This window comes from Lagopus muta, chromosome 8 (assembly GCF_023343835.1).
Source record: "Lagopus muta isolate bLagMut1 chromosome 8, bLagMut1 primary, whole genome shotgun sequence".
NCBI lineage: Eukaryota > Metazoa > Chordata > Aves > Galliformes > Phasianidae > Lagopus > Lagopus muta.
Window position 1 is genome coordinate 21,775,683 of NC_064440.1, and position 23,052 is coordinate 21,798,734.

The 23,052-nt window shown below is 36.5% G+C and overlaps 2 protein-coding genes and 1 long non-coding RNA gene across 14 annotated transcripts in view; all 3 read right to left on the reverse strand.

Moving 5' to 3' along the window:
- The window catches only part of TTN (titin), a 240,223-nt gene that overhangs the window by 108,880 nt on the left and 108,291 nt on the right, over positions 1-23,052 (reverse strand). For 10 of the 11 annotated variants that reach the window (XM_048953111.1, XM_048953110.1, XM_048953109.1 and 7 more), the window contains 5 exons: positions 13,162-13,242; positions 12,375-12,452; positions 11,647-11,751; positions 11,227-11,310; positions 10,826-10,915 (listed from right to left, as the gene is read on the reverse strand). In XM_048953111.1, coding sequence (XP_048809068.1) covers positions 10,826-10,915; positions 11,227-11,310; positions 11,647-11,751; positions 12,375-12,452; positions 13,162-13,242 — 438 coding nt within the window. The remainder of the gene's footprint in view (positions 1-10,825; positions 10,916-11,226; positions 11,311-11,646; positions 11,752-12,374; positions 12,453-13,161; positions 13,243-23,052) is intronic. The other variant, XM_048953107.1, reaches the window with a different exon arrangement.
- LOC125696881 (titin-like) lies at positions 4,135-8,011 on the reverse strand. Of its 2 annotated transcripts, XM_048953159.1 has the most exons (5): positions 7,211-8,011; positions 6,208-6,291; positions 5,841-5,951; positions 5,360-5,485; positions 4,135-5,097 (listed from the first exon to the last, which is right to left on the reverse strand). In XM_048953159.1, exons 1-5 carry the CDS (start codon positions 7,371-7,373, stop codon positions 4,997-4,999), a joined length of 585 nt encoding a protein of 194 aa, XP_048809116.1. In that variant the 5' UTR covers positions 7,374-8,011; the 3' UTR covers positions 4,135-4,996. The 2 variants fall into 2 exon arrangements, with proteins under 2 accessions (XP_048809116.1, XP_048809115.1); XM_048953158.1 differs by having other exon boundaries at positions 4,135-5,485.
- On the reverse strand, positions 18,419-21,168 carry LOC125696884 (uncharacterized). The gene is made up of 2 exons (XR_007378597.1): positions 20,917-21,168; positions 18,419-20,700 (listed from the first exon to the last, which is right to left on the reverse strand). It is a non-coding gene; the product is annotated as an uncharacterized LOC125696884 (long non-coding RNA).

Here is a 23,052-nt window from a genome sequence, read left to right on the forward strand (position 1 = left end):
TGCCTTATTAGAGTAATAATAGAAAAGAAAGATCCAGTGACACGTTTTAAAGCACGCTTTTTAAGATTCACCAGTGTAATTAAAGAGGATTACATGTCTGAATCTCCATTGTTAATGGTGGCTTCAAATGCTTATACCTTTAAGTAGTTCTTTTGCCAGTTTAATGTCTTCTACTGGTGCAGGAACTGCTGGCTTTCGCTTTTCAGGAATTTTCTTTTCAGGTTCTGGTGCTTTAAATAACATTAGGTATATTTAGAATAAACATACTACCACAGTAGACATGTGAAGAGTGCGAACATAAAGATGATAATTTTCCATTTCCAATGAAGTTAATGAAAAAAATCTCATTGATCAAATGGGAGTAAGAGTTTTAGGCGATTGCTCTGTAGCTTACACAAAACACAAACATTCAAGCTCACTTAAAAAAACTTGTTAATAACATGAGGACAAAGATGGGAAAGCAAATAATAAGAAGAATCCAGTTGACAGGAAACAAAGTGAAAGCACTTAAAATATTTTGCATATTATACTTAGAAGAATTAAGAGATCTGAACTTGTTTGCAACATGTAACAGGGAAAGAAATACATGGAGACTAACAGCACACAGGTATATTTGTGAAGAACAACAGAGCAAGAAAATCTGTGCAGTAATGGATGAGGAAACCGTCTGATAGCCTCTAGGTAATCTATATACCTTCAACTGGTAAAGCTTCTTCTACTTCTGTTACTGAAATTTCTTCTGTTTCTTCAACTTCACTTTCCTTTTCAATTTCATATTCTTTAAAGAACATTGATAACTGGTGTAAGTTTCCAATGATAAGATAATTGCAGACACCAATAAAAAGAAGGCTACTCCAATACACACAGACAAATAAATGTTAGGATACATAATCACTCAGTATCAGCTCATGCTGCTAATTTTGCAGTTAATGCATTCTTTGAGAAAACTGCTTTATCTGCAAATATAATTCAGGGTTGTGTGGAGGATAGTATTTTTTCTGCATACAATACAAATAAAATAAATTTTGGATGAGTATTTATAACTGGAGAAAATAAAAGCTTGAATGTTCTTAGTTAATTTAAGGTTACAGCAATAGAAATACTAGGTCTTAAGAAATGTGAATTTATTGAGAACTGATTATTGCCTAAAACTGAATGATAAAAGATACTCTTAAGAATACCCAATGTAGGACTATGTGAAAATATTTAAAGTAATATCTAACTCTCTCCTATGGAACTGTAATAGAAGAGACAAAAACATAAATTGGTAAAATCTAAAATGTTAACAAAATAGAAGAACTAGAATAGGGAAAAGAGAACAAATTTTTTTTTTTTTAAAGCATACATTTGGAATAACAGTTAAAAGGACTGTCTTTACAATAATACCTTCACTTGGTAGAGGTTCAGGTACTTTAGGAAGAGCAACAGGTACTTCCTCCCCTGAGGCAACTTTCTTGGGGACCTCAAGCACTTCAAAAAATATATTAATATATTTTATTTACATGCAAATAAATGTGTGAATGAAACATAAAAAGAAAATGACAACTACCACAAAGAAAATAACAGCGAGTAACAGTGTCCATAACAACAAAAGAATGTGTTCTGAACAGGAAGTAAACAAGAAACATTGTATAGACACAGTTATAAACAAAGGAAAGAGAAACAGAAAAGACATTCTAAGAAAGTGCCTTCAAGACATATATACCTTTGGTTGGAGGAGGCTCTGGTTTTTTGAATTCTGGCTTTTTAGGTGTTTCAAGAATCACTTTCTCCTCTAGGACAGTTCTTGCTGTCACTTCTGGTGCTTTAAAGATATTTAATTTTCATATTTGTGAATATTGAAACATACAAAAGCACAATGCAGAAAAGCGCCAACAATGAGAAACAGACTAAGAATATGAAGAATAAAATTTTCAGGGACACTGCATACACAAATACATAAGCACTGTGCCTATCACTCAAAATACCGAAAAAGTTCACGACACTGATCTATATACCTTTCAATGGAGGAACCTCAGGTTTTTTAAGAACAGGTACAGGTTCTGGTTTCTTGGGCACAGCCACAGGCTGTGGTTTCTTGGGCACCGGCACAGGCTTCTTGGGCACCACGTCAGGCTTCTTGGTCACCGCCTCAGGCTTCCTAGGCACTGGCACAGGCTTCTTGATCACCGCCTCAGGCTTCTTGGGAACAACCACTGGAACCTCTTCTTTTGGCTCCTCCTCCTCAACCACCTCAGGCACTTTAAAGATATTAGTTTCTTTTACTTGACAGGGACAAAGAGCAGCAGACAGCCCAATGGTGAGCAGCAAAGCAGAAAACCAAGCCCTTGGCATGCTACAGGCAGTCTTCTTCAACCATCCACGCTTCCTCCATGCGGACTGCTTGCAGCAAAGAGACTAAGAGGGCTCATGGCAGGGCGCATGCCCCAGACCAGCACCACCCCCTGCCATAGGCCCAAACGGGTATGTACAAACACAAGGTGGCTAAATGCAGCTCACATCCCTCCCCACGGAAGGCAGAAGGTAGAAGTGCAGTCAGCACTGCATCAGCCCTGCAGAGAGCAGGACAGACACTTCCAGGACACCACGGTATACCTTCAGCTGGAGCAGCTTCTGGCTCTTCAGGCTCTGCCACTGGTACTGCCTCTTCCGGTGCTTCTTCTTCCTCTTCCTCTTCCAGGACCTCTGCCTCCGGCATCACAGGCACTTCAAAGATATTAGTGGGGTTCACTTTACAGTGATGAAAAGACTGGGCAGACACGAACAAACACCAGGGCAATGCAGACACTATAAGCACCACAAAAGCGAGACCAAAACCTCAGACGCTGCTGCACAGTTTACCCAACATTCACAACTTCAAGAGTCTCAGATTTAAAACAAAGACAGGCCAAGAGAGAGCAGGACAACGCTCAAGAGAAGCAGATTAAGTATCTTCTCTGTCAAGTTATCCACCAAGTCAGGTACCTCTGGCTGCTGGAGGCTCAGGTGCTTTGGCAGTGACCACAGGTACTTTTTCTTCTCGAGCAGCTTTCCTGGGCACTTCAGGCGCTTTAAAGATATTAGTAACCATCAGTTTGACATACTATACAGGACGACAAACAATGAAACCTAAACCAAAGGTACGCGCAAGAAAATAACCAAGCTGGCCTCCTGGAATGAATCCCATCCCTTTCTCACTCTCTCACACAAGCACACGCAGACGCAGAACATCTGTAGTTAGGTTATGTTTATGTTACTCAAGGGCAAGGTGTGAGTGAGGATACTCCTCTGCATACTCTGCAGCCTTCCTTATCCACAAAGAGAAACTGCCACTTTCAGCTCTGTTAGCTCCTTGGGAACAGCCTCAGCCCATCTCTTATCTACAGTCATAGGCGGTGTAGGAACGCAAATCCCCCTGTTATTCCTTCATCTCTCTTTCTCTCCTTCTGCATTTCCAGTCCTTGTTTACACTTTTCACTCTACTGCTTCATTTCACTCTCACTATCTTATTTCTTCTTTCTGTCCTCTCCTCATTGCAGCAACTCCCACACTTGGATTTTATAAATCATTCCTCCATTGCATTCTCTCAAAGTATCTAATTATGCTTTCAGCACTTACTAAGACATCACTTCTTCCAACTCACACTGTATGTGCATTTCTGAATAAAAACAGGCTTTTCCTTTTGAAAGACTTGTGCTTACGATACACGGTCACTGAGACAGTCACTGAGTCATGAAGACCTTTTGCTGTCTCAATTTAAGATGATAAAGTTTGGCACTATTCTGAAAATGCTATGCTCTTAAAAATCGAAACTTTTCTGCCTGGTGATTCAGCATTTGAAAATGTAACAGTAAATTCAAAATATCCCTTGGGTTGTGTGTAGAAGTACCAGGTAACTGAGTTCCCAATTCGCACACAGTGGCAGTACTGAAAAACATCAGGTAACCAGCAGCAAGATTCTGCTTGACAATGTTCATGGCAACATGTACCTTGGGCTGGTGCTGGTTCTGGCTTTTTTGGCACAGCTACTGGCACGGGCTCTTCCAGAGCGGCTTTCTTGGGCACCTTGGGCACTTTAAAGATATTAGTATATTCTAGTTTAGTGGGTTGTACAGACCTAGACGAGACTAACAGACAATCAGTAACATTCATGCACAGTCTTTCCTGAGAAACTGTTGTGTCTACAGTTGGTTGACAGTGATGTTTTGCTTCAAGCCTGTGGAATGTGCAGGGTGTCAAACATGTCACGCAGGAGGTGGGAATTCTTTGTTTAGCTTCAGTTTTTGAGACAGGGTGGGAAGCCTACACTGTCTTCACAAGAGCTGATCAAGGTCCAATGTATGGAGAATGTGTGCACTTCAATTTCTTTAGCGTGACATTCATGTTTGTTTGATCAACTGTAATAATTTTTTATGAAACTTAAATTTTATTTAACATTTACTTTTTTTGTCCTGTTACTTTTATTCTTTGCACATCTGTTTAATTTTCAGTTCTCCACAATTTCTTTCTTATTTGCAGATCTCATTACCTACAGAAATATTCATTTTCTCTTCACTCTTTTGGCTCATCTTAACAGCCTTTTAAGTGCTAATTGTATAATCACCAAGTATTTTCAATGTTTGGCTAATAAATCCACCACCAGTTTACCATCATTAACTACTCACTTTTAAAGAGTTAGGGAACTGATTCTGTTGCATTCACAAATGAATAAAGATAACTAAAAAACATAAGGGTGCTTCATTATGTGTTTTACAATGAAGATGTATCTGCAGGTTGTTCTTCTGAACAGTATACTATTCTCTTTAAAGTAAGCATTTTGTAAATCTTAATTTCCAAAGATCACAGAAAGGTCAGGAAGTTGTCAGTATTTTAGAAGACCTAGATTTAACTTATCTGACTCATTTTTAACACCCCACATTCAACTTCATATTGTTTAGACATATATCTCAGATTATGATTCATAAATTAGTTCAATTTAAGTCCAGAAGAGTATGATATTTCTTTCTATGATGACACTCTAATGATGACACATACCTTTGCCTGGAAATAATTCCTGTTTTTTGGGTTCGGCACCAGGCTCTTTTTCTTGTGGGACAGCTTTCTTGGGCACCTTAAGCACTTTAAAGATATTATTTCCACTTAACGATGTAGTTATGAATAATAAAAGAGATCAAGAATCTGATGACAAAGTCGAAGAGTTTAGGTACTTCTAACACTGAAACACTCCTAAAGAGGCTGTAAGTTAGTCACATATGCATTTTAATGCACAGAGAGGGCAAGGGGGGAGACACAAGAAATCTTAACCCAAAAAAATGGAAGCAACAAATAAATGAATTAATCAAGACATTAAGATAAAAAGCATAACTCCCCAGAAAAATACCTTTAGCTGCAGGAGCTTCTGGTTTCTTAGGCACTGGCACAGGCTTCTTGATCACCGCCTCAGGCTTCTTGGGAACAACCACTGGAACCTCTTCTTTTGGCTCCTCCTCCTCAACCACCTCAGGCACTTTAAAGATATTAGTTTCTTTTACTTGACAGGGACAAAGAGCAGCAGACAGCCCAATGGTGAGCAGCAAAGCAGAAAACCAAGCCCTTGGCATGCTACAGGCAGTCTTCTTCAACCATCCACGCTTCCTCCACGCGGACTGCTTGCAGCAAAGAGACTAAGAGGGCTCATGGCAGGGCGCATGCCCCAGACCAGCACCACCCCCTGCCATAGGCCCAAACGGGCATGTACAAACACAAGGTGGCTAAATGCAGCTCACATCCCTCCCCATGGAAGGCAGAAGGTAGAAGTGCAGTCAGCACTGCATCAGCCCTGCAGAGAGCAGGACAGACACTTCCAGGACACCACGGTATACCTTCAGCTGGAGCAGCTTCTGGCTCTTCAGGCTCTGCCACTGGTACTGCCTCTTCCGGTGCTTCTTCTTCCTCTTCCTCTTCCAGGACCTCTGCCTCCGGCATCACAGGCACTTCAAAGATATTAGTGGGGTTCACTTTACAGTGATGAAAAGACTGGGCAGACACGAACAAACACCAGGGCAATGCAGACACTAAACACCACAAAAGCGAGACCAAAACCTCAGACGCTGCTGCACAGTTTACCCAACATTCACAACTTCAAGAGTCTCAGATTTAAAACAAAGACAGGCCAGGAGAGAGCAGGACAACGCTCAAGAGAAGCAGATTAAGTATCTTCTCTGTCAAGTTATCCACCAAGTCAGGTACCTCTGGCTGCTGGAGGCTCAGGTGCTTTGGCAGTGACCACAGGTACTTTTTCTTCTCGAGCAGCTTTCCTGGGCACTTCAGGCGCTTTAAAGATATTAGTAACCATCAGTTTGACATACTATACAGGACGACAAACAATGAAACCTAAACCAAAGGTACGCGCAAGAAAATAACCAAGCTGGCCTCCTGGAATGAATCCCATCCCTTTCTCACTCTCTCACACAAGCACACGCAGACGCAGAACATCTGTAGTTAGGTTATGTTTATGTTACTCAAGGGCAAGGTGTGAGTGAGGATACTCCTCTGCATACTCTGCAGCCTTCCTTATCCACAAAGAGAAACTGCCACTTTCAGCTCTGTTAGCTCCTTGGGAACAGCCTCAGCCCATCTCTTATCTACAGTCATAGGCGGTGTAGGAACGCAAATCCCCCTGTTATTCCTTCATCTCTCTTTCTCTCCTTCTGCATTTCCAGTCCTTGTTTACACTTTTCACTCTACTGCTTCATTTCACTCTCACTATCTTATTTCTTCTTTCTGTCCTCTCCTCATTGCAGCAACTCCCACACTTGGATTTTATAAATCATTCCTCCATTGCATTCTCTCAAAGTATCTAATTATGCTTTCAGCACTTACTAAGACATCACTTCTTCCAACTCACACTGTATGTGCATTTCTGAATAAAAACAGGCTTTTCCTTTTGAAAGACTTGTGCTTACGATACACGGTCACTGAGACAGTCACTGAGTCATGAAGACCTTTTCTGTCTCAATTTAAGATGATAAAGTTTGGCACTATTCTGAAAATGCTATGCTCTTAAAAATCGAAACTTTTCTGCCTGGTGATTCAGCATTTGAAAATGTAACAGTAAATTCAAAATATCCCTTGGGTTGTGTGTAGAAGTACCAGGTAACTGAGTTCCCAATTCGCACACAGTGGCAGTACTGAAAAACATCAGGTAACCAGCAGCAAGATTCTGCTTGACAATGTTCATGGCAACATGTACCTTGGGCTGGTGCTGGTTCTGGCTTTTTTGGCACAGCTACTGGCACGGGCTCTTCCAGAGCGGCTTTCTTGGGCACCTTGGGCACTTTAAAGATATTAGTATATTCTAGTTTAGTGGGTTGTACAGACCTAGACGAGACTAACAGACAATCAGTAACATTCATGCACAGTCTTTCCTGAGAAACTGTTGTGTCTACAGTTGGTTGACAGTGATGTTTTGCTTCAAGCCTGTGGAATGTGCAGGGTGTCAAATATGTCACGCAGGAGGTGGGAATTCTTTGTTTAGCTTCAGTTTTTGAGACAGGGTGGGAAGCCTACACTGTCTTCACAAGAGCTGATCAAAGTCCAATGTATGGCGTCCAACTGTACTTCAATGTCTTTAGCATGTTACTCATGATTTTGTTTTATGTGGTAACTTTTGGCTGTTTGCATCATCTTTTTACTTGATGCTTCTTACATTTGTGTATTTTTGTATTCATTAAAAATATTTTTATGCCTTTCATTCCATCACTGTGAAATGGTACTTCACAGGGAATCAGAACACAATGACAGAAAAAAACATAAATCTCTGGCCTTTGCTTGGGAATTTGTGAAAAAAATGAAATGGAATAGCATTGCATTAATTTATAGTGTACTCAGATTTTTAATATTACTTAAATAATTTTTGAGTACTTCACCTGGAAAATCTCTTTTCCTGAATATTCTGAGGAAATACATTTGAACTATTTTCATTGCGGTTCACATTTTGTACATGACTCTAACATGGTAGATACCAGATTATGACAGTAAAAGATCAATTAAAAATGAGATTTCCAAGTAACTCAGAAATTAAGAAACCCACCATAATAATGATGGGGTTCACCATCGCATATACCTTTAGCAAGTGGAGTTCCTGGTTTTTTAGGTACAGAAGTTGGCACTTTCTCCGTTGGGACAGTCCTCTCACGCATCTCAGGCACTTCAAAGATATTAGTTCATTTTACATTTACAATACATCTAAATATAAATACACAGACTGAAACACAGAGGATGAGAAATGTTCTTGAGAAGCAATCTGTCACACACTCATGCTCAGTGCAATTTGTTGTGGCAAGCGCCATTTAAAATCTCACATTAAAAAGGACAGAACAAAAGAGGTTAAAACAGTGCTTAAGAGAAGATTATGTGTATTTATGTATTCATGATTGTATGTACCTCTGGCTGATGGAAGTTCTGATTCTTCCAGAACAGCTACAGGAACTTTCTCTTCTGGGACAGCCTTCTGAGGCATTACTGGTTCTTTAAAGATATTAGTATATATTAGTTATGCGTTTGAGCTCTAATATGAGCATTGAATCATACTATATTCAAGAAAAAGACTTCCTATTCATAAGATATACCTTTTGGTCGTGGAGCAGCTTGTTTTTTATGTACAGCAACAATCTCTGACTTTTTGACCAGCTTGGCTAGTGGTGGTTCTTCAGGTTCCAAAATAGGTTCTATTTCCTCAAATGCCACTTCAGGCTTTGGCTTTTGAATTGTTGTAAAATGCTTTAGTTTCTGGGCTGCCGAAAGAGGCTCTGGTTCCTCAGGCACTGTGACAGGTGCTTGCTCATGGTGTGCCACAACCATCTTTGATTTTTGGGAATCTGCAGCAAACTCTGTTTCTTCAAGTGTTACAATAAGTTCTGTTTTTTGGGGTGCCACCAAAGGTTTGGTTTTGGGGGATACAACATGCTCTGTTTTTTGGCGTGTTGCAACTGTCTCTGACTTATCAAGTGCTGCAGTGAGCTCAGGTTTCTCAGGGGCCATGAATGGCTCTGGTTTTTGGGGTTCAGCAACACGTTTTTGTTTTGATGGCACCATGCCACGCTTCAGCTTTTGAGGTGCCACATCAGGCTTGGGTTCCTCAGGTACCACAGCAAACTCTGGTTTCTCAGGCACCAAGAAACGCTCTGTTTTATGGGCTGCCACAGCTGGCTTTGTTTCCTCAAATGTAACAAGTTCTGTTTTCTGTTGTAGCAAAACAGTCTCAGACTCCTCTGCTGCCACAAAAATATCTGCTTTTTGGGCTGCCACAGCTGGCTTTGTTTCCTCAGATGTAATCTGTTCTATTTTCTGTTGTACCAAAACAGTCTCAGATTCCTCCGCTGCCACAAAAAGTTTTGCTTTTTGAGCTGCCACAGCTGGCTTTGTTTCCTCAGATGTAATCTGTTCTATTTTCTGTTGTAGCAAAACAGTCTCAGACTCCTCCACTGCCACAAGAAGTTTTGCTTTTTGAGCTGCCACAGCCAGCTTCGTTTCCTCAGATGTAATCTGTTCTATTTTCTGTTGTAGCAAAACAGTCTTAGACTCCTCCGCTGCCACAAAAAGTTTTGCTTTTTGAGCTGCCACAGCCAGCTTCGTTTCCTCAGATGTAATCTGTTCTATTTTCTGTTGTACCAAAACAGTCTCAGACTCCTCCGCTGCCACAAAAAGTTTTGCTTTTTGAGCTGCCACAGCTGGCTTTGTTTCCTCAGGTGCCACAACAAGTTCTGTTTTCTGTTGTAGGAAAACAGTCTCAGACTCTTCTGCTGCCACCAAAAGCTCTGCTTTTTGGGCTGCCACAGCTGTCTGTGCTTCCTCAGATGCCACAACAAGTTCTGCTTTTTGTTGTACCAAAACAGTCTCAGATTCTTCCGCTACCCCGAACAGCTCTGATTTTTGGGGTGCCACAAAAGGCCCTGTAACCTCAGGCAACATATCAGGCTCTGCTTTTTGCACTACTGGCACAGGTTCTAGTTCTTGAGGTGCCACAAACGGCTTTGTTTTGGGGGGTCTTGCAATGGCCTTTGTTTTTTGAGAAACAGCAACAGGTACTTTCTTGTCTGGGACAGTTGTCTTGGTCACTTCATATATATAAAAGATATTAGTTCTAAGTTTAATGATTGCTCAAACACATAACTTCAAGTAAATTAAAATACATAAAAGCACAATTGTAATGAAAACATTAAAAAATTGTCAAGCATTTATGTTAGCTTTAATGATAAATATAACACAGTTTTTTTTTCTTTTCAAATACATACACACACACACTTCATGTCACCATATGTGGAGGTATATATGAACAGATAGTGTAATTTACACCATAAGTAAAAAATCACAGTATTTATAAACAAAGTGTGCAGGACAAAAGATATTAGTAATACTGCATGTATTATTATTATAAGATATTAATAATAGAAATTGAAGCTCAAGAACTGAGTGATGGCATATTGCTTTTCTTGGTAGACCTTCTGGTATTTCAAGAACATTGACATGGTCTGCTGTTAGCTGCTAGAATGGATACTTTTCTTCTGCTGCTACCACTTCAAAGATATTAGTTATCGCTGTTTTTATTAACCAAAGCAGGTAGTGAGTAGAACAGTAGGAATAATCCAAAATAGTAAGATGATTTTGAGTAAAGAAGACAAGTAATTCACACATTCAAAATTTGTCACTGTTCTTCTAAATGATCCACCTATGCATGTTTCACAAACATATCCAGATACATAGAACAAACACAATTTGAAATCTCAGAATCAGAAGGCCTGGAAAATTAGTTTAAAGAAAAGGGGAAAAATACTGCTTTTATTGTTCTACTAATGTTGAGACTTACCTTTCTCTGGTAGAGGTTCTGGTTTTTCAGGTACAGCCACAGGTTCTGGTAATTTCTTCTCTGGAACAATCTTCTTTGGCACCTCAGGTTCTTTAAAAATATGTATTTGCTTACTTTCAGAAATTTTAAGAATTGTAATTTAATATAGCTCAAAGGATAACATTATCAGAAAAAAAAAAAAAACAACCCTCTTATAAACAGTCTATGTGTTTTTAATATTCTTTAATGTGCACCAGTAATAGCCACTGTTACTGAGAGTTATTCATAAGGGAAGAAGACAACACAAACTATAACACTTATGCATGTAAGAATATAGCAAAGGATAACACAGACTTTAAAAGATAGTATTCAGATAAACTAATTAAAATTTCTGTGCAATTTTATTAGTACTGAACATGTACCTTTAGGTGGTGGAGGTTCTGGTTTCTTAGGAACTTCAACACGTACTTTTTCTTCTGGAACCACTTTCTTGGGTACCTCAGGCACTTAAAAGATAGTAGTTTATGTTATTTGTAAGAAATTTAAACAGTTCCTTAGCACTTTGGACATGACAAAAATAAAACTTGCGGACATCAAAAACAACAGTGGTTTTCGTTATGAGCATCACTTATTTTTCTTTGGCTATAGAAAATTTTCTGAGGCAATTTTTTTTTTGCTTAACAAAAAGGTTAACTTCTGTGCTTCTCTGTCTCTCACATATAAAAACTACAACTTAATCAACAAAAAATATTGACTATTTATAATTACAGAAAATAAATTTACTAAAATCACATTCTAGACAACAAAGGGTATTTCTTTAATTCATCATGTACAACAGTTACCTTTAGTTGGTGGAGGTTCTGGTTTCTTTGGTACTTTAACTGAAATCTCTTCTTGGACCACTTTCTTTGGTACCTCAGGCACTTGAAAAATATTAATAACTTTTTCTATGAGAATTTCATAAACAGCATTAAAGCACAATAGCATAACTGTACTAGGGAGTTCACCAATTATCAAGATATATAGATACTTTTTCTCACAATAAAAATCAAAACATTTGTTCACTTAAGCTTAAACAAAAGAAGAAAATCCCACAAAGGTCTTGGGTATTGTCTTCTACAGTGTTAAAACAATAAAGGGTGATATTTCCCATTCTGTTATTTTGTTTCATAATGGCAAACATCTTTAGCTGGTGGCACTTCCATTTTTTTAGGCTCCACAACTGGTATTTTCTTTTCTGCAACTTGGGCACTTCTGGCACCTTAAAATTAATACTAATGCTAATATTAATATCTGAATAAATTTGAATGTAATTAAATGGAAAAAGGACAGAAGCAAAAGGACACCAAGGAGCATCAAGCAGACATAATATCCTTTACCAAAGAGACCTATTTCTCTCAATCTTGATTGGGATACATTTGAACATATCAAGGGGAAAAGAGTCTGTTTCCCAAAATTAAATATATAAGCTCACATTTTATGAAGTAAAAAATATGGATAAATAGTATCAAAAAGATCTTATCAGTGAAAGGAAAAAAATTATTTTCACGTATTTATTAACGTCAGGTACCTTTAGCTGGTGGTACTTCTGGCTTTTTAGGCTCAGCAACTTTGATTTTCTCTTCTATTTTCTTGGGCACTTCAGGCTCTTTAAGGAAAGAGATGATTTACAGATATTTTATAGAATTTCACAGATATGTTCAAAATTTTTAAGTAAAACCACAAATTAGGAAAAGCCTTAATGGAATCACATTTTTACTAAAACAAGGTTAGTACTCAGTGTCCCTGTAAAGTCTGAGGTAGCATTTCAGAGCCTTTAGAAGCTTTAGTCATGTGGAGATCAGGGATGTAGCAGACTTAAATGCATTCTTCTGCATAAAATAACTTTTCCACTTAAGTCAACAGCATCTCTAATCTCTGACTAAGGCTGCCACTGTCCAGTCTGCTTTCTTTGTCATATTTTTCTATGCATGATAATTCTGTCTCTGTGTCAATATAGATTTTTCCCTTGTGTTAGACATCTGTACTTTGTACTTTGATGTTCTTAAACATTCTTCTGGAGCTAATTATTATTTTTTTTTCTTTTTCACTGTTAGTCAACAGTATGTCAGATTACAGAAGCACTGCTTTCCCTTAAAGATTTCTGCCACGGTATTCAAGAATCAGTCTCATAACTGCCCAATTATATGAGCATTCTAAACTCACTAGTACACTAATCACACTCCAAAGAAGAGATTTTTCAAAGCAGTAGCATACTAGAAGTATGACCACAGAAAATAAATATAGTAAAACAACAGAAACTAGTTGAAACAATCATGTTAGAGGTCTTTTCTTCCAAACTTTAGTTCTATATATACCTTTGGCTGGTGTTGGTTCTGGTTTTTTTGGCACAGTGATGGGTACTTTCTCTTCTGGAATTTTCTTGGGCACATCTGGCACTTTAAAGAAAACAGCATTTATTTTTGTTATTTTTAAAGCATTTAAAGTAAATTGTTTAGAAGAGCGTCACAAGAAGAATAGCAGAATGATTCATAAGAACGAATCTGAAATTAGATGTGCAATGCAGGAAATGTTGTATATTACTACATTCTATAGGAATGCTTATAAATAAGGAAGAAAGGATGAATTTTATTTTAATGTAAACACCTCTGCCCGAGAGAAAGAGAAATCTTCTCAGAGTTTAACCACAGTTGACATATAGACTTTAAGTGGTGTTCCTGTCTTTTTTGGTACAGCAAAAGGTACCTTCTCTTCTGAGACAGATTTCTCAGGTAGTGTGGATACTTGAAAGATATGCACTTTTGGGAATTAGAAAAATAAAACACACAATACGTGGAAGTAAGATAGAACAAGTAGATATGAAAGGACAGTCTGACAACACATATATTCAAAACAGTTGCACTTGTTCTACTCTGACAAAGAATGGCTTGAAGCAGCTTAACAGGGAGACTTTTGTCATGCAGTAGTGACATATGACACAAAACGCTCACTCAAACAGCCTTCCAAAATACCTGAATGAACTGTTAGAAATGTTTTCATTTCTATATTGTATTTCTGTATTTATAATGTTTTCAATAGCCAAATGCTATTTCTATTCAAAAATGAATCAATAAGTTTAACATGAACAATGTGAAAGAGAACAGAGATTTCTTGCTTGAGTATTGTGAAATTTCTGAAGCTGTTTAAGTATATATTAATATCCATAAAATGAAAATGCTTATTTTGTAAATCTTGCTGCCTATTGACTCAGCTAAAGTTTTTCTTATTACTATTAGTCCTTCTGATAATTTTCTGATATAATTTCTTTACCACTGCAACGGCTTGTTCTTGGATAGAAGAAATAGCCAAATTGAACTATTTTTCAACATTTGGACAAGAGCAAAACAAGACAGAAGAAAGCTAAAGAAAAAGGAGAAAGAAAGGATATGTTGGCCTATACCTTTGGCGGGTGGAGCTTCTGGCTTTTTAGACAGAGGGACAGGCTTCTCTTCAGTGATAACTTTTGTGGGCACTTCAGGCACTTGAAAGATATTTACTGTTTTTAATTTTATGATTTAAAGCATACATACAAATAAATAAGACTAGTAGAGAAACACGAAAACTGACAAACAACATCACAAATTTCACACAAGTTGATTACTAGCTATTAAATGAGTAAGAAACACAAAATATGAGCAAAAGTTGACATGGCCTAGGTTTAACTGGACTACTATAGTACCTTTAAATGGTGATTCTGGCTTTTTAGACACAGGAGTAGGTTCTGGTTTTTTAGGCACAGCAAGAGGCACTTCAGGAGCAATTTTCACAACTGCAGGCACTTTAAAGATATTAGTTCATTTTAAGAATTTTTATAGAACAGAAAAACAAGTCATACAAAAAAAGCCGGTATTAAATGCAAGTAACGAACAAAAAGAACGAACACAAATATTAATTATATTGAACAAGATCTAAACTATGAACATGAATAATTAAATTTTTCTTGAAGGTCATCAAATTGCAAATTGCAGATAATCAATTGCAGATGATCAATGACCAAATTGCAGATGAGAGATGATCAAGAAGTTCATATACCTCTAGGTGTCGAAGCCTCCTCTTTTCTATGAACAGTGGAAATTTCTTCTTCTACATATATTTCCTCATAAACTTCACGTACTTGAAAGATATTAGTATAATTTTAAAGTTAACATAGAATTACATCTTCAGACAAGACAGTAAGAAAGACAAAGAAATCAAATGTACAAGCTCATCTTAATATGCACAGCTCTATCTTACATCTACACTAAAAATCAGGCGTATTTGGAATAAGGGAGAAAAAAAACAACTATGACTTTCTATACTGCCACAGTAAGACCTCTGCACATTAACAGAAGACGTGTGACATGTCCTTAACTGATCTACTTTCTCAATTAGACCTCTCTAACTTTTTCAATTTGTCTGTTTTTTAATTATTATTTTTCCTTGGGGGTTCCTACCTTCATTTGCTGCAAAACTAAGCTAACAATTTTTTTTTTTCCCTAAAGCACAAATCCAGGTGAGTTTTATTTTTTACTCAGGTTTATACTGTGGCTGCTAACTAAATTCCAGGTTGTGGTACATAAAATATTTCCAAAATTGTTTAAGATAGATATATGAAAACAGATCTCTTATTCTTCGAATCCCACTTAAAATATTTTGTACCTTTAAGATGTGAAGCTTCTTCTTTTGGTGGAGCAGGAGGTATTTTTTCTTTGTGGACAGGTTTCTTTGGTACTTCAGAAATTTAAAAATATTTTATTTTACAAATTTGCACTAGGAAATAAGTACCACAGTTTGTAAAGCAAACAACAAAAATGCTACTACAAAAAAGTATAAAAATACGAGTCATTAAGCTGTGAATACAATATGACAACTTAAGTTTATGCATTTCTGTAACTCCTGGCACTTATAAGTCTGAATTTGGTAATCTCTGAAAAGAGAACAGATGTTGCTTTTTTTTTTTTTTTTTTTTTTTTTTTTTTTTTTTTTTAAAGCTACGTTTCTTTAAAAATATCTGGAGCGCTTTGTAACTTTTGTCTGAATTGAAGTCATAGTCTTCAACAGAGCTCCTGACATAACTGGAAAGAGGGCTTCTGGGACCTTTGCAGGTTTGTCACTGCATTTCTTTGTTTATTTGGTTTTAAGACATTGTCAGAGAATGTAGTTTGGGAAAAGAAATGTGACTAGCAGTCAAAAAATGAGGTTGATCCTTGGCTCTGCAATGAACTCCCTGATAACATGACTGATAACATTTCTGGGCTGTGGGAAAGTTTAAATAATTTCGTCTGTTTAAATTTTAAGTGCTTGATGCAAAATGTATCAATGTGTTTGTGCAGCTCCTAATAGGAGACAAAAAAATAAATAATTACAGAGTATGTCTATGGAATTTGTTCTCCTAAATGATAAATTACTGCATTGGTAAGTGCTCGTTATTTTAACATGTGAAAAGTGCTACTGAAATATTTTCTATTTCTTTGTGTTAGCAAAATGATTTCCTTTAATCCCCCTGGTATGCATGTTCTCTTCCTCAGATAAAGAACCTAAATTGCTCATACAATAAGAGATGAAATGGAGGAAAACTGCGTACAGCACCACCTATCGCTGTTCAGTAAAAAGACTCATGATGGATTTCTCACTTGTTACCTCAATTTTTAAAGAGATTAGAAAAAATTCCATTATGAATATCATTACTATTATGAGATCATATACCTTGAGGTGGAGGAGCTTCTTCTTTAGGCACAGCAGCAGGTATTTTCTTAAGTGAGACTGCTTTCTTTGTCACTGCAGGTGCTTCAAAGATATTACATTTTTAAGAACATTAACAAAATGTAAGTAACAAAACAAAGAACAAAGGACAGACACATAGTAACTAATGAAACATTAGAATGAGAACATTAAGTGACTGGAGCAAAGACAGAGTGATGATGGTATGAATAGCTGACCTGTAGGTTATTATTATGCATGTTGGTTTATATATATATGGTTTTAATAGTGTACCTTTAGGTGCTGGAGCTTCTGGCTTAGTAGGAATAATAGCAGGGAGCTCTTCTGTTGGAAGATCTTCATAAAATTCTGGCTCTTTAAAGATATTAGCATATTTTACATATTTTAATATTATGTACAAGACAAGATTAGAAAGAATGCATAAAATGCAGAGACAAATACAGACAAATAACTGAACATAAATTATTTAAATATCTAATTTCAACCTGATCATTTGCCTACACTTATTAGAAATGGTCATTCCCAATGTGTAGAATACAAATTTATAAAAATATTTCATTATATTTTCTAATTATTTATTTCTTGTTTTAGATGCAATACTGTATTTCAGTTGAATTTCCCACACCCATATCTGGATTTAAGCATTTATATTCCAGCTCAAAAAATTATTTAAGTCATACTCAGATCAACTCTTAAGCCAGCATTTGCTCCATTCTGTTTTGTTGTTTTTTTTTTTTCTTTTTTTTTGTTCTAATACAGCTGAACTGTTTTCCCAGATCAGAAGTTTAATTTCCCTCTTATTTACATTTATTTCACCCAGCAATAGTGGAGAAAAGAAAAATGTTAAAAATTATATCAAAATGTTGGAGGCAGAGAGAGTCTCAAAGATACTCATGGAAATTACTTACAACTAATTACAACAAAATGAACTGAAAATGACTCATGTTTTATAAAACAACCTAGAATGTGAACCAAGGAATTCTCTGCAATTTACTGCTCAGTAGATGTATCACTGATGTACCTTCATATAAAGGAGCCTCATCTTCTTTAGGAATTAAGATGGGTATTTTTTCTTCAAGTACAGCTCTCTTATCAATCTTGGGAACTTGAAAAGATATTAGCTTTCTTTTAGTAACTTCAAAATAATTTTCAATTTTTAAAATCCCAAAGAGAAATCAATCCAGATAACAAAGTTCCTCTGAATTCCCAAATACTGAGCATTTTGATGAAAGAAACATTCCATCTAGAACTGTCTTGCTGGAACAATGAATTAAGTAGAAAACATATTGTTTCTGCTTTCAAAGAGCATATGCCATTTGCTTTTCTCACTCTGTCTTCTTGCCTTTCTTTCTGACACACGTGACAACGTCAGTGGTTTGAACTTACTAGCTCTTGTGCTATTACTTCTCTAGGAATATCATTACTATTATACTTGCTTTAAACTCCCAGTTTAAACTAAATTCACATCTACATCACAAAAATTAAGTTTTCATGTCTGGATAGTGTAAGTAGAGTAACTACTCAACATGTTTTTTTGTTCATAAATCATCATATTTCTGTCTAGCACATGTATAGCAAACATACAGAATATCTGAATGAGAGAGCACTTAGAGCTGAAGCAACACCTAGGGACTAAATTACACCATTCTCATGGTGTAAAGAACACGAGGATCATTTTAGAAGATATTAGTTGGGAAAAAAACAGTCCAAAATTTTTCCTTTCCAAAAAATCTCATAGCTAAGGTTCCTTTATCTTTCATTTCAGATGCATGTGTAGGTTTCTTTTCTTCAGGGACAGCTCTTTTGATAACAGCCAGCCCTTTAAGATCTTATTTCCTTTTAGGGCTTTTAAAGTTATTTGGAAGAAGTTAGAAAAAAAGCAAATCTAAGACAGATTCATGAAGCAACGAAGGATTAAATGCTTCTTGACAGAATATTTATGTTAATTCTGAAGATTAGACAGAAGAATAACATACTTAAAACATTTTCTTGAAAGACAGACTTAGTTTTAGCTGATGGAATCTACGTCCTTTTCAGGAAGACCAAAACTACTCTTACTTCTGAACTTAAAGAATGAGGCACATATTTTTCAAAGCAACACTCATGTCTTTTCAACAAATGACTTGAAAACAAACAGGCCGAAAATGACTCAATCACAAACAACTGAGTAGAGCTTCACAGAGACATAAAACACAGATACGTATTTCTCAACGAATAATGAAAACAAAAGACTGAAATCAGAGTTCATGACTCAATGAGGACAACACAGAGGAAATATACCTTCAGCTGGTGGAACCGTTTCCTTTTTAGGAACAGCGGGTACTTTCTCCTTTGGAACAGGTTTCTTTGGCAGTGCTGGCACTTTAAAGACATTTGTAACGTTTTTAAGAATTTTTGCAGTAGTAACAGTACATAAGAATAAGCATTAAAAAAAATGCAAACAGTGCAATGAGTCAGAAAAGAACAGTTAGAATTAGAAAAACACAAAATAGAGTGCCTTTGGTTGCTATTGAGTGGTAGCCTTAAGAGCTATCCTCCTCATGTGTTTTGCATGGATTCACACAGCTGTTTGGTAAACTCAATAGAGTGGGATTGGCCTTAATAAAAAACTGACCACAGGGTGAGTTTCTCACAAATTAAGAGCTCTGAAGAGAAAAGTAAAGAACTCTGAATTACAACAGGAACTCTTCTAACGTGCGCTGATCATTGCTGTTCATAACACAGTCTTTGTGGAGACTGACACTGAGAACACATATCAATATCAAATCCACTCCAGCATATAGTTAGGTTGAAGAAAGTAATTGTCTTCTGGGATTCTGTGGGAAAATGGTTTGACTGCTTGATAGACTTCTTTTAATTTATACATCTACTTGTTTTCAATACTTAGATATGAAATGTTGTTAATACTCTGACAGGCAAAAATTAAATCTTGGAGGTCCTCCTCCAAATGCCTTTGCCCTCAGAAAGAATTTGTCCAAGTTTTGATTTGTTAAATAAGTATTCATCTTTAATAATTAAGTACCTTAATCCCAGTCTTTGACAGTACTGAGAAAAAAATTAGGTATTTGCCGAATCAGAATAGGTAATTTACTGCTTTTGGGGATTCTGAGAAGACAGAAGACTGCGTTTTCAAATTCCTCTTAAAGCTCATGTACCTTTAGCTGGCGGAGCTTCTTTTTTTGGAACAGGAACAGGTACTTTTTCTTCTGGCAGAGGTCTTTTAGGCACCTCAGGTTCTTTAAGAAATATTTCAATACGGATTTTAAGTTAGTTTTGAGGAAGATACAACAGATACAAAGTCAGAAAGCAGAATAATCACTTAATTTAGAATAATTATCTATGCTGTCAAGAGAACAGCCACTAGTCTCAGAACTTGATGGTAGCTAAGGAATATAAGTGTACATCTTTCTGGTACATTTCAGATACAGTTTTGATTGGCATGGTGGATCCTATGATCTTATGATCACACATACAAAAGATAAGAAGGAAAGCTTTGCTTGAATTTTAACAGCTCCATCATTCATTGGAACTAAAATGTACAAAAGAAACACATTGATACATAATAGTATTGAGATCCAGACTGAAGCTGAATTGCATCAGAAAAGTATCATTTACTTTGTTTGTATCACATCTACACTGGTTCAATCTTTCCATTCCACTCTGGAGAGAATTCCTTAGTAATAGGGAATGGATTTATCATCAGCTGCAGACAGACAGAGTAGTACAAACGGGATAAATAAAAAGAAGGAGGCTTAAGCAGTAGCTGGAATCTTAAACAGCAATAATAACAATAAAGAAATCATGACATGATGTACCTATAGCTGGTGGGATTTCATAAGTTTCCTGATATGCTTCCTCATATTTCTCATAGATTTCTTCTTTCTCCCTAAACTCATACTTCTCATAGATATCTTCTTTCTCTTCAGCCTCCAGTTCATACTCCTGTTCCTGGATTTCTCTGTATCTCTCAGGTAATTCAGGTTCCTCATATGCTTCAATTTCTTCAGTTTCCTGAACCCCCTCAAATTCTTCAATACTTTCATACGTCTCATACTTCTCATACTCTTCATATGCATATTCATATTTCTCTGCTGCAGGAACAGGAGCAGGAGCCGGAGCAGGGACTTTCCGAATGGGTTTCTTGGGTATTTCAGGCACTTTAGAGATGGTATTATTGTTAGTACATTTACAGTTATTTCATTTCATTTACAGTTGGACAAAACCATCCATACAGAACAGAAAATATTTGTGATAACCACAAGCACTATTTACTTCAAAATTTAAGAATATGCTCCAGAAATGGTACATATTCCAGAAGATTTTAGGAAGGAAGAGGAAAAAAAAAAGTTTGGAAGAAAGAAATATATCTGTACCTTTACTTGGAGGTGGTTCTTTGGGCTTGGGAACAACGGCTGGTACTTTCTCTTCTGCAACATCTCTTTTACGCACCTCAGGGACTTTAAAGATATGATTTTCTTTTAGCAATTAGAAGGAAAAACTTAAAGCAATATAATTAAGAACAAACACACGGACAATAAACAGCTTAATGACTTCACAATGCAAACAGTGATAAGAGTTTTAACATAAATCAGAGCAGAAATCTCATACAACAGAGAAAAGTTAGAAAGAAGAAGCTCAAGAGTTTAGCATGAATACATATGATCTGGAGCACGTGTACCTTTTGCAGCAGGAACTTCCACTTTTTCAGGAGGGGCAGCAGGTACCTTCTTTTCAGGAACAACTTTCTTAGGCACCTTGGGTACTTTAAAGATATAACCTGACTTCAGTGTTCTTGTTGCACAGCTTTTAAATAGACACAAACCGAGACACTTTCCAACAGCAGAACAGAAACTCAACAGTGTACAGAAACAAACAGTGTAGTGACAAACTCAGTACAACACAGACATATTAAAAAGTCTTGTGCTAAGCTCAGCTTGTATGAAGAATGCTATCTATCAACAACACAGCATTTACAAATGCAATACCTTTTTCTGGTGGAACCGGCACCTTTTTAGGAACAGGTACCTTCTCTTCTGGAACAGGTTTCTTAGGCATCTCAGGCACTTTAAAGATATATTTTCAATTTAGAATGTCATCAACCAGAAGTAACAGTAAGACTACAAAAAACATAGATATATACATAAAGAAATAACAATAAAGGACATGGGCAGACTTTTTGAAGAAGTTAAATTGTTTTGGAGATTATTATTTGTCAGGAATCTGACAGGCACTCTGAGACATTGATACAGAAAGACAATAAGGACACAAAAATAACACAAGTAACAAGCAACATAAAACAAATGTTGCTACTGAATGAGAACAACAAGAGATAGCTTTCCTAGTTATTAACTTATATACCTTTTGCTGGAGGAAGCTCCATTTTGTCAGGAGTGGGCACAGGTATTTTTTCTTTTGGGGCAGGTTTCTTAGGAATCTCCAGCTCTTTAAAGATATTATTTTGCAAACAAATTTTAAAATTACTTTCAGAACACTGAAGACACTAAGGAACATGAAACAAGACCACAAACTCACCAATACGACAGTTAAGATTTACATAAAGCTCAGAAAAAGAAATGAAGTATATTAATTAAGTCAAAAGATCTCATGGATAACTTGCAAGCAGTGTTGTACCTTTTGCTGGTATGGTTTTCTCTGGAATAGTTTCCTCTTCTTCTTTCTCAGGAATAAACATAGGAACCTTTTCTTCAGGCACAACTTTCTTTGGTGCCTCAGGCACTTTAAAAGATATTAAGAACTTTTGCAATGTTCCAAAGAAAAATTGACAACGTAGAACAAAAAGACACCAACTTTAAGATAGTTACTGTAACAGTAAGTAACACAAGGGAAACTCAATTCATTACTTTCCATTCCTTTTATGAAAATAACAATTTGATTATGAGATTATGTGAGAATTTACTTTCGCCTAATTCTTATACTTAATTATTACCAACTGTATTACCAATGTAAACTGCAAATGAGCGGTTGTAGATTTGTTAGTTTCTAACACATATCCTATAATTGTTTTCTTTTCAATTTTGTTCTAAAAACTCAGCTGCTTAGGTAGACTTTGCTCAGCTTTGAAGAAGAGGCTCTGAGTAATCTGCTTCCACATCAAATTTTGCATTTAGGATCCATCTTCTGGTTACTTACAGAGCCAATTGTGTTTTGACTTTTTTGTGTGTATTAGTTAGTAGGCTTGAGATTATAACATACACTTTCAAAATATACGTCAGAATGATCTCCATGAATTGAAGAATTTTGAGATGAAGTCCCACAGGACATTATTTCAGGTACTTTGTTGAAACATTGTGAGTTAGGAAGATGAATTCTCACTAACAATATCACAATGAATTCTTTAATTTATGGCAAACATTTAAAATTGAAAACAAGTAAATCATTCAAGACCAGATTTCTCAGCCCAAGGAAGCCCTACCTGAGATCTAGCACTCCACTATGTACAGTGGAGTAGCAGTGTGCTAGAACCTGGGATGTGGCTTCACATGACTATA

Coding starts and splice junctions, on each gene's coding strand:
- LOC125696881 (XM_048953158.1), bottom strand. CDS start 7,373: ATGAATGTTACTGATTGTCTGTTAGTCTCGTCTAGGTCTGTACAACCC. Junction 6,292..7,210: donor AGAACCAGCACCAGCCCAAG/GTACATGTTGCC, acceptor ATATCTTTAAAG/CGCCTGAAGTGCCCAGGAAA. Junction 5,952..6,207: donor TGAGCCTCCAGCAGCCAGAG/GTACCTGACTTG, acceptor ATATCTTTGAAG/TGCCTGTGATGCCGGAGGCA.